The sequence below is a fragment of the Rhinopithecus roxellana genome, chromosome 15, assembly GCF_007565055.1.
Source record: "Rhinopithecus roxellana isolate Shanxi Qingling chromosome 15, ASM756505v1, whole genome shotgun sequence".
Lineage (NCBI taxonomy): Eukaryota > Metazoa > Chordata > Mammalia > Primates > Cercopithecidae > Rhinopithecus > Rhinopithecus roxellana.
In genome coordinates this window covers 96,036,745-96,048,859 of record NC_044563.1, presented here as the reverse complement: position 1 = coordinate 96,048,859, position 12,115 = coordinate 96,036,745, and the positions used below count along the sequence as shown (strand labels likewise).

At 37.9% G+C, this 12,115-nt stretch overlaps 1 protein-coding gene across 12 annotated transcripts in view; it reads left to right on the top strand.

The window, feature by feature from the left end:
- SOX6 (SRY-box transcription factor 6) overlaps window positions 1–12,115 on the top strand; it is a 702,902-nt gene that overhangs the window by 651,999 nt on the left and 38,788 nt on the right. For all 12 annotated transcript variants that reach the window (XM_030918953.1, XM_030918959.1, XM_030918957.1 and 9 more), the window contains one exon: window positions 3,362–3,470. In XM_030918953.1, coding sequence (XP_030774813.1) covers window positions 3,362–3,470 — 109 coding nt within the window. The remainder of the gene's footprint in view (window positions 1–3,361; window positions 3,471–12,115) is intronic.

The following is a 12,115-nucleotide window of genomic DNA, read 5'->3' as shown; positions in this document are numbered from 1 at the left end:
TTCATTCTCTCTCTCCACCCATACAAAGACAAAATTGATCAATCTTGCCATGGTAGGGAGGGAAAAGTTGCTAATTTAATGCAAAGTTAAAAATAATGCCCGAAGAGTTGAATGGTTTGTTCAGTGACTCTGGAAATAAGGGATAATAATGCAGCAGTCTATCTGTCATCAGTGAGGCTGCCCCGTCATTGACTCTGATAATATGTGAAGATGATGGATGCTACCGGCTTGTGGCTTGTAACATTTAACATTCATCAGCTCCCACTAAAGGAGGCTTTATCATTTAAATATCTTTATTTAATATGCAACATCTACCTCATACATCATAATTTCAAAGCACTTAGAGAGCCAACAGTCCTACAACACAGCAGAGCTGACTTTAATTTTTTTTCAATAACTTTTATGTTGCCTGCATGTTTGTGACTGACAATGCATAAGTAAGTGTCTGATCACATTGCTGCATGTAAAATCCACTGTCAACATGAAGATGGAGCAATTTTCCTGGAAGGGGTGGGATTAAATTAGCATTGAGGTATTTTGCTTATATCTCCAACATATCTTACTTGGGAGCTATGTACATGGTGAGAGCTAGTTCAAGTGTGTGGAAATTTGGACTTAAGAACTTGCCACCCACAGTCTATATTTGTTCCATATAGGGGCATGCTCATGGGTACTTAATGGCAGAAGTTTAAGCTTTATTGGAACCAAAGTATCTTTATACTTCTCTCTGTGCCCACATCCACATCCTGTATTTACTAGGCTCATGTTCAACCTCACTGGTAAAATCTTTGCTTAGCTCAGCTGCCCAGACGTAACTTGTAGACATCAGGCCCTCTTATCTTATGGTTATGTGGCTGGCAAATAAATATTCTGAGCTATTCTTTGAAGAAAAGAAGGAAATCTTCTGGGAGACTAGGTGGAAATTTATATGAAAGGGCATGGCTTTGCGGCGTCCTTCTTTAATCTCAAACACAAGTGCTTAATATTACCAAATCTAAAATGCAACCCACTGCCCAAAACAATTTCTATCATTGATTTATTTTCTTCCTATTTAACAAGTGTTTCATGGGATATTCTTCCTTGACTTCTACTCTGTCAAAATATTTATATTTTAAAGGGAAAGTATCTCTGCAGATTTTTTTTTCAATGAAGTCAGAAAAATGTATGACTTCAAAGACACTGTGAATGTGTTGTTGAATGTTCTGAATGTTTTTTGTTATGATTAAAAACAAGCTGATACTACTGAATTGTGAGTGCACTTCATTTTTTATAAAAGAAAAGATATTATCATCATGTAAGCTTTGTTGTCTTAGGATTTTACAAACCATGGCATGTAATTTTCTCTCTTCTCCTTCCTTGTCAAAATATTGATATTCTTTCAGGAACTTTATTTTATTTTATTTTTTTACTGAGAATATTTTCCAGTAAAATCAAAGAGAATGAGTGACTAGAAAGATACTTGAAATATGCATATTGATAGATAGCACGGTCTGTTGATTTTCAGAGAAAGTTGTTTTTCCCCCTATGAAAATACAGTTAAAGGTTGTTCTTCCAAGAAGATTGCAGGTGTCACATCAAAACTCCTTTTGCATTTAACATAGGGAAAGCATTCACATGCAAATATTTGAAATGCGAAACAATGTGATAAAACAAAGGTTGAATATTTTGCTTTCCCTGGTACTACTCATCTCCACTTTAATTCTTTTTCTTTACATCATGACAACCAAAGTGCTACTCAAAAATAGAAATTGGCTGATTAAAAGCAGCTGTCCTTTCCCTGACTGTATGTGAAGCTCCCATAAGGCTCATAGTTGCTTTTTGTTGTGTCCTGCATCTGGGTTAATTTGTTCTTGTGCACCAGTGTTTTTACATAAGAAGATATTAGGGAACTGCACTTAATTTGGTTTTTATTTTCATTCTGTTTTTTATAAGTGTCGTATTTCAGAGGTTTCCCCACATACTGCTATTTAAACTAGTGAGTATATTACCCAGTTAGGGAAATTCGTGATTGTAATTTTTGTTGCAAATCTTTCATAGAAATGGTGTAGATTAAAGCAAGGTTTATGCTGTGTTTTCTTCCAACACAGATTTCAACATATTCCATGATGAAGGGGAACTGGAAGACTTCCTGCACAATTTGACTGATGGGAATTAATTATAGAAATATAATGATATTCAAAAATAATCATATTAGAAAGCACAAATGTAGTCAGGCTGTACAAATGAGGCACAGCCTCTATCAAGTAATTGTATGTTTGCTCTTTAAGAATATTTCTAAGTTTCTAAACATCTTACAGAAGAGAACACTCAGAGTATTTCCATCTAATGCCGAACATGCTCAGTACAGAACTAGGTCATTGAACAATAGACTGAACAGCAATCAGCACTCTACTGCTGCATAATGCATTAAGTATAACATGCAGAAACCATTCCCGGAGCTGGAAGCTGCTATTTCATGTCTGTAAATTCAAGCTGACATGACATTTAATATTGTTTCATAGTAATGAACAACAAGGTTTCATTCATTCATAAGCACAACACAAAGCCAAGTTTGAGTCAGGAGAGTAGTAAGGAGATGAGAGGGGGACATGCGCTGTGTTTCTGCAGACAAGAACACCATATTAATGATGGTCAATGAGCTCCTCTGCTACTGATCCGGAGAGCTGCAGAGGGAGTGTTCACTGTGATGCTTCAGACTCCTACTCCTAGAAGAACTGGTGAACAAGTAAAACAGCTCTGGGTTTCCCTCCTAAAGCAGCAGGGGTATTTAACTTTGCTGGCTCCATGGCTGGCTAGGAGTGATATCCTCCTTTTCAGTTCTCAGCAAATCACTGTTGAAATTCTGAGACAAAATAGTAGTATCAATCGTCATCTGGTTGGCCTGCTTTGAAATATTTGTTTTTGAAATCCTTGTGCATAAAATTCTAATTTGTATTTCCCCAGGAATGCCAATGTAAGCTATGATCTCTAAATGAGAAAATTCCTCTCCCATTAAATTTAGCCGTTTATTTTAATAGGAACCACTCTTTCAGGTTTTTGCATTGTTGGCTCAACCCTCTCTATTGCGTTCTTTTTAGATTACTAGAGCAAATCCAACAGAGCGAAGATATGCACCGAAGCTCTGGCAGGTTCCCTGTCACAGGTTTCCTTTCCCTACAGGTACTGTGGTCTAGATGCTGTAAGGGCTGTCCGTGTCACAAACAGCTTTCAACGGAATCTTCCTGAAAGATTTTCAGAGTCCATGTTGGTCAGAAATGATATTTTTGAATCCACCTTTTGCCCATTAAGTAAGATAGAAACTGGAAGGAAATGGTGGCTGTTTTGGAAACTAGAATAAACCTCTGATTATTTGTTCCTCTAGGAAAGAACGCGCTTTGAGAATCTGGGACCCCAGTTAACGGGAAAGTCAAATGAAGATGGAAAACTGGGCCCAGGTGTCATCGACCTTACTCGGCCAGAAGATGCAGAGGGTGAGTGACTTTTCTCTAGCTCTTTTCTGCTGCTCCATGTGTTTCCAAAGGTGTGTCTGAGCTAGATATAGGATCTTTATAGTTTTTCATAGGAGTCATCAGCTAGATTTCTTAGGCAAAGCAAAGGAAATGTTACTCTTTTAACTACGTATGTTTGTTATGTTGTGCATTATAGTAGAAGACTTTAAGAAGCAGCTAGATCTTACATTACTGAATACTTAGCAATCCAAGTACTTCAAGTTACCATCAAAGTTCTAAAGTGAAAGGATCCTCTACATTTCAATGAACAGCAGAATTCTGTGTTTCATCCATCTCACTGCATTTGCATTTAAAAAGGGAAAACATACAAAGGAGGACTTTTAAGCATTATTTTGTCTTTCATTGACAAGTAATAATTGTATACATTTATGGGATATAAAGTGATTTTGATACATGTATACATTGTGGAATGATCAAATCAGAGTATTCAGCATATCCAAATCAAGTGATTCCCAGGTACAATCAAACCATTTTGGAGATTAAATGATAGTTTGCAGCAGTTTTAGCATAAACTTAATAATTGCTTGGGGAAGGCCCAGTCTGTGCCTATGCAGTAACCATTACTAACGTCTTTCAGAAGTCTGGGTAGAAAGACCAGCCTTCCTCTCAGAATATTTACCCACACCAATATCAATGCCTGTTCACTTCTCTTCCCTTTTTGTTTGTTTGTTTTAAATGCACAGCAGCACATCAGCAGAAATTGCTCCCCAGAGTCTGGGTACAATTTATGGGTTAGGTCAGCACTTCAGTAGTAATGTTGCCTGGTTATTTACTGTGTCATCACAGAGTAGAGACTGGTTTTCCCGTTAGCTGTTCCTTTGGCAGAATCTGTCCCACCAGTCAGGGAAGATTAATTTGTTCTCTTCAGAGTAACATGATACTTCACCCATCTCAGGTCCCAGCTAAAGTCCTTCTTTAGCTTAAGGGGAAGAATCTCACTAGTATCCCTTTAACTGGCAGGGTTTCTTCCAGGACCCTAATCCCTTGAAAACACATGAAGACACTTCATAGCAGCATCTAAACTGGGCGTGGCTTCTAGTGAGAGCCTGGGGCCATCCCAGGCAGCCCAGAAATCCCTGGAATGAGGACTCAGAGATGAGTAGTATTAGACATTAGGAAGCCCTTCAGAAAGTTTTCAGAATGATAATTTTTCATACTAGTAGGAAAGACTAATGTTTGATGATAGTTTGGGAGACAAGGTGTTAAAATAAATTCTGATTAGGATGTGTATGTGTATATGGGAGTAAAGAGGGAGGGAGGGAGGGGAAGAGAAGAGAAAGGAAGGAAAGGAACAAGGAAGAGGGAAGATAGGTAGGAAGGGAGGCATAAAGAGGACTCAAAATATGCTTGCTGTCTTCCTTGAAGAATGTCCATCAACAGCCTGTTATTTTCATAGGCACTTAAAAGTGCAGGTTTTCCACTGATAAGTGTTGAGGTTCCTCTACCTAGGGAGCCAGGAAGTCCAAATGATGTTACTTGCACAGTTAACCATCTGACTGCAACACAGAAATTGTGGCTGACCTAAAAGCCTGTGTGGAAGCACTTCAGGTCTGGCCCATCTCAATTTTATTGGGAGACGGTACTGTAGAGTACCTAAATTGTTGACCATATGTAATGAAATAAATATTTTTCATTACTTTGGAGTATTCAGTCTGTTTATTTGACAGCAGACTGGTAGTTACAGAGCTCTATCACCTTACCTGTGCTGTCAAAGACTTTTCTTAATTTGTCATTCACCTTTTTTCATTTGCTTCCTTAACTGCATATTTGGTGTAAATGTAGTCAGTTATCTCTCAGTAATGTCATTATCTAGTTAGTGATATCATGTGCTTGGTAAGTTAAAAATCATGATCTGAGTTATTAACTATATAAAAGGAAAAAGTTAAAAATTTAACTCTAGAGAAACATACTGTATATAAATATTTTTGGATATTCTATTCAACTCCTAGATTGTCTAGATTCAAACCAATTTCCCTGGTTGTTTTGTTTTTAGAAAACATTTTTATCAAGTGTTTATATACTAGAGAATATGTTAAGCTTTTTACCCACATTTTCTCATTTAATCCTTATACACATTGTGAAGAAGGCATTACTTTTTCCCTTTTACAGGTGAGAAAACTGAGCCTGAGAATAATTAAATTACTCGCTATGAACCACATATTAAGGTTAGAGTTGAGATTCTCCCAAGCAGCCTGCCATACTGCCCCCTACTGTGTATGTAGAAACACATGGTCCCTTCGTTTTTCTGAACAAACTCCTTGTGACCTTCCTCAGTACAGCCCATTTCCTCTGCCCTAAATATAGCAAGTCATGCCATATGCCAGCTCTCATGTTACTCTGTCACACACAGCAGCAGTGCCTGATAAGTGTCATAGTAGAAGGGCTGTAGTGGCCCAGGAGCTTAAGGAGCATGTGAAAACCTCCCTTCAAAAGCTTGCCCAGAAGTTGCCATTGAGACCTCATGTGCTTTTGGGGGTTCATGAATGGAGTCAAATTACCTGTTCTAATACCGACGGAAGGGCAGTGCTTCTGTGAGGACTGCTAGCATGGATAGCAGCCTTCTGCTGACTTAAGGATGTATCCTGGCATCTGTTCAAGGCTGAGCTGATTGCAAAGTCTGCTGGAGTTACACTTCATATTAAAGTCAGAGTAGATAACAGGTACACATGATACTTTCTCTACTTTGTTCCTTCATATTTCCCTTAACAGTAAGATTAAGAAGAAACTAAAGTATCAGAATAACTTAAAAAATTATTTGCTCCTTCACTTAGTCTTTGGTCTAAAAAAACAACCAGCCAACATTTCTTGAGTGCCTACCATGTGCCAGCCCCTAAACTAGACTTAGAACAAACGATGGGAAGCAAAGCAGAGATGTCCTTGACCTCTTTAAACATATGGTCTAGTGAGGAAAGACAGAAGATTAAAAGGGAAATATGTACACACATAATTATCATGGAGAAAAGCGCTAAGAAGATCAGGACTTCTTTGTGCTCTATAGAGGATTCAGAGTGAGAGCTCCTTAGCGGGGCTGAGTTGATAGGTAACTTCTGTGCCTCTGGCCAAGATGTCTTATCCCTCTGTCCAGACAGGTTTCCTCTGGCTTTGGAACAGCAATTTTAAGGGGCTATGCCCTCCCTCCACATCTACCCCATCCTCCTGTGGGGCTTCTGAAGTGATGAAAGTAAACCAACCCAGAAGATGAGGCCCTGCTTCCACCAGGCTTCCCAGAAAAATGTCTGTCAGCCATGAAAATGACAATATCACTTAGTAAGCAACTTGTAGACATGCTTCATAGCCCTGAGCCTGGAGGCAGTGAGGAAAAGGTCACCAAAAGAGGCAGCTGTGGATGTGTATTAACCACTCATCAAAATCATATGACAAAACCATAGGCAAGGAAAACAGAAATTAAAAATATAAAAGGCAAATGCCTTCAAAATTTTATTTTTAAAGTCCAGCTGTTATTTGGCTTGAATGTGACAAGACAGCATTTCTTGTTCACCATGATATTTATAAAACTACAAATTCACTGGTGCTGGGGACTTAGGAAACATGTTTAAGGTTGTGTTATACTTTGAAGCAGTTGAAGTCTTAACATGTATTGAGTATACATAATTTGTTAGCTCGTATGTAGGACATGTAAGGAAGAGAGGGCTTGATTAGTTGAGTCTGTCACCATATAATTAAGAATAGTGAACAGCTGTTGAACTTTTTATGGACTTTTCGTATGGTATTGCCCCTTTTCTTATTCTGCTTAGGCAAGAGTGCAATTCTTGTTCCAGCTCTCCTAATTTCAAGGTTGCCTATAGACTAGAAAGAGTTCTATCCTGTTTAATGGGAGATTTGAGTTGAAGTTCCTTTGCCAAACAACTAAAAACAAGAACCTCTGGGCTTATGTTTCTTTATCTTTTAAAAGAGGTATGTTGGATTTGACTTCATCTAAGGTCCTTTCCAAGTCTGCGATTATTATTAGAATCTTCATAAAACACTGAGTGAATTTCTTATCAGAAAGATGATCTATCTGTCATAGGTTCCATTTAGGGATTTTTTTAGAGAAGTAAAAGAGGAGAGTAATGGCTTAGAGGTTGTATTTGTGCCACTTGCTGAATTGAGTTTTCATGTTCCTTGAGCTTTTCTTTTTGTTAATGAGAAGATCTCTCCAGTAGTATTTCCCAATTACCTTCACAGATGGGCTCCCTCCTCTTTCTCTCGGCTCTCCTTTTCTCCAACAACAATAGTTGAGACTCAACTTTTTAAATATATTCTTTTCCATCCTGTTTCTTTTTTCTCTTATACCTGGGGTTTCTAAAGGGATACTTTTCTTTTGTTTCTGTTTTGCTATATGGTTTGTTTAAGAAAACATTCTTCTAACACCTTTAAAACAATTTTCACATCAATTACTCTGTCCCAGCCTTATTGAGAGGTTGTACTTCATTTTGATTTGGGGCATAGTGAAAGATAAGCCTAGCATTTATGGATGAACTCTGAAAGGGATTATCTTTGGCCAGACTGTTGGACCTTGCATCAGAACTGGAAGGATGTGCTGTCCTCCATGTATTAAAACTTTGCATTGATTCAAATGGAAATAGATATGTGTACCAAGAATACCCTCTTTTGGGACTATTGCACTCACATTTCTTCAGAAGCATTATATAGATTTATACTGAATTTGTGAATTGGAACACAGCCAAGATGACATTACCCTTCTGAAGCTTTATTTGTGTGTGTGTGTGTGTGTGTGTGTGTGTGTGTGTGTGTGTGTGTGTACCTCCATTTGCTTCTAAGTTTTATATCTCAGGATAGTTTTATTATTGTCAGCTTAAGCTCTTTGTTTAAGACAAATAGCAGAGATTGCAATAATTCTTCTTTTCTTTAAAACACACTGCTTAATATGAATGCCCTTACTTAAAAATCCTGCTCATTCTTTGATCCACATACTTGGAAAGTGTTGAAGTTTTCCTCATTCCCCTACCCTCCCTAGATCCTTATTCCTGGTAGAAAAGATTGACTCTGTGATACATGACTCATTCAAGGCAGCAGAGGCAAACTGTAGCCTAATGTGGGGTGGGGTTTAAATGCTATAACTGCATAAAGATCATTAGTTCAAGCCTACCAGAATACAGTGCCTCACATTGCAACTCTTGGATTCTCAAATTTGAAATAAAGGAGAGAGGTCATCAAATCTGTAATTCAGGCCAAGAAATCACTTCTCATATCCCTGACAAGTAGTCGTTTTACGTCTGTTCAAATGTCTCTGAGAGTCTGAAGACAGAATACTGACCACTTCTTGAGAGGCTCATCCTCATTCAATTGCTGTTTGTTAACAATTTATAACTAAAGTTTGCCTCACTTTCTTGTAACTTCTACCCATTGGTTCCAGTCTGATTTCTAGACCCTAGCAATAAAACTTATCATTTCTTCATTTGACACGCCTTCAGATATTTGCTTAAGGGCTAGAAGACTTAAATTCTGGTTGTTCCATCCTTGGCAAGTCATTTTCTTCCGCTAAATTTTCTCATCTGTCAATGAGGAAGTTGGTCTAGATGGAATCTAGTTGACAGTTTTTAAAACTTTATTATTTTACTGCTATATAATTGAAACCATTTACCTTCAAGGCAACTAGAATATAATAAGTATCAATTAGGGATGATGCAGTAATAAAAATAAATACAATTATTGTGTAATTATATCAGAGATGATATACCTTTGCCCAAGAAGGTATCCAACTGCTGGATACCAGGAATAAGAGATGAGAAATTATACATGTAAAAAGATAAGACTCTGGTAAATCAGAGGGAACATTAACTAGAACTATACTGTAGGCATATGGGTCTGGCTTTCCATAGCTACCCAAAACGTGTCCAGGCATTTCAGAGAAATGAATAGGCAATTGCATCTCTATGGAACCGGCAGACTGTTGACTGAGGCCAGGATGGGTGGTGAGGAAGGCTTAAGACCTGGTGAAAAGGAGTAACAGCCACAGAGGCTAGGATATAAGCAGAGTCCACAAAGCTCTGGGCTCTGGACTAACTCTGTTGTATGAGTATCACAAAAATGTATTTTACTGTGGATATAAACAGTTTTAGAGGATCCTGTGCACCAGTTTATATCAGCACTATATATAAAGTGCAGCTCTCTTAAACAAGCAAATAAACTTCTCTTAAAGAAATATATTTGCTGTGTCTTAAAAGCTCCCAAATAACTTTTAATGTTGGTAGAAAACAATTTCCATTGAATCCTCCAAGTGATGTATAGTCCTGATGGGGCAAGATAGTGAAATGTCAAGATTCTTGTATAACTCCATCTCCTAATACTCCATAAAAGGAACTCAACCTGCTGCTTATTGTTGCTGAGGATAGAAAGCCCAATCAAAGACCCAGCCTCTCTTTAGTGAGGAATCTAGCCCTACTGGATAGCTGGTTTCTCGTTGGGCTGCCTTTTCTAAAGAAGTGTCAATGGCAGTATGAATAATTATCTCAAAAAGATCTACTTTTCTGACTGAATATTTTTTACCCTGGGGAAGAAATGACAGTCTATGTCATTACTGAATCACATAGAAATATAGTCTGCCGTCTGTATCTGCAAGTTCTGCATCTGTAGATTCAATCAACGGTAGATAAAAAAAATTCACACAAAAAAATGGCTGGTTGTGTCTGTACTGAACATGTACAGACTTTTTTCCACGTGATTATTTCCTAAACAATGCCATGTAACAACTATTTACATAGTATTTACATTGTATAAGGTAATATAAGTAATCTAGAGATTATTTCAGGTATGTGGGAGGATATGTGCAAGGACTACACCATTTTATATAAAGGACTTGGGCATCTGAGGATTTTGGTATCTGTAGGGGGTCCTGGAACTAATCTCTCTCAGATACTGAGTAATGACTGTACTTCTCCAAATTGCTACAGCAACTGAGCAATGAAAGATTAATACTATCTACCATGAAAATTAGACCCAAGACAAGAATAGCTAGCATATGTTCCTAATGGGACTACAGAATCAGTCCTCACTTCCTCAGCGGTATGTATGTCTGCTTCACATAAACCAGCACGTTAGATTAAACCCTGACTGATAGAGTTCTGTCTGACATATTTGGACTGACTGTAGCTTTTGAGATTGTGGACCTTGCCCAGATTCTTCTCTCCTGGCAGTAAGAGCCACTTGACTTTCTACCTGCAGGCTGTGGAATTCAGCCTAACCTTAAGGTAATTGGATTTAATGAGCCTCAGACTAGTTATGAATGTGCTTTAAATTCTCTCTGTTTAAGGTCAGGATTTGAATTGAGACCAAACTTTGACCAACTGGCCCTTTCCTGCTCTTCAAGTTCTGATAACTGTGTTTCAAATTTTTTCCAAAGAGTCAGTACCCACCCAGTCCTCCTCCAGTTTCTGTTACTGACTTCCTATCTTTTCATAACTAAGGTGTTCTTATACAGTCATACACCACTTAATGACATTTAAGTCAATGATGGCCCACATATATGATGGTGGTCCTATAAGAGTACAGTACCATATTTTTTCTGTACTCTGTCTGTGTTTAAATATGTTTAAACAAATTACACAAATACTTACCATTGTGTTGCCATTGCCTACAGTATTCAGTACAGTAACATGCTGTATGTGTTTGTAGTCTAGGAGCGATGGACTATACCATATAGCCTAGGTATACAGTAGACTATACCATCTAGGTTTGGTAAGTACATTCTATGATGTTTGCACAATGACAAAATTGCCCAAGGATTCATTTAAGGTATCTTCATCATTAAGCAATGCATGACTGTTTTTGAATGTCTCTTTCTAGATTGCTCTTCTTGTTTTGTTCTGCTTGTCTATCACTGCCTGTGCTCACTTATCTGCTGTCTATTTTCTGCCTCTTTAGAGGTGGGTCTCTATAGACTGAATCTCCGGTGCTAGGAACCAGGTCTTTCTAAACAGGAGCTGTCCCTACTTATGGCCTCCCAATCTTCAGTTTTACCCATATGTTCAACCAAGTTATAATTTACTGATTATCTCTTATATACACCATACTGTTATGGGCATGGAGGGAAAGGTTTTTTAAAAAATATAGACCCCATTATATTCTTCAAGAGCTTGTAATGTAGTTGGGATTACAAGCTTATTACACATAAAAAACAAAGTAGTTCAAGGTATTAAATGTTCAAGTGCATCATTAAAGAAACAGAAAAGAGCTGCTATTTAGAGGAGGAGGCTGCAGTGCTTTGTGGACAGCAATGTTTCTGGAAAACCTGATAGAAGTGTGGCTGGAGATAAGCCTAGGTTTGGATAAGCAAAAAGAAGAGGAAAATCTTTCAGCTGAGGGAATAATCTAAGCAGACACAGACATTAAGCAGATAGACGTTCATAGGAAAACTCCAGAAGGGAAGAATCATCTTTTTCATCTTTGTCTTCTCCACCAAGCCCAACACAAAGCCTTGCACATACTTGCAATTAATAAATATTTGTTGAATTGAGTATGTTACAGAAATAGATGGGTGACATATTAAGGAGGGCCTTGATTACCAGGCTGAGGAATTTGGACTTTACCACCAAATAAATATGCATTAACCTTTAATCATTCAAGACTGATTTAGACTAGAGAGG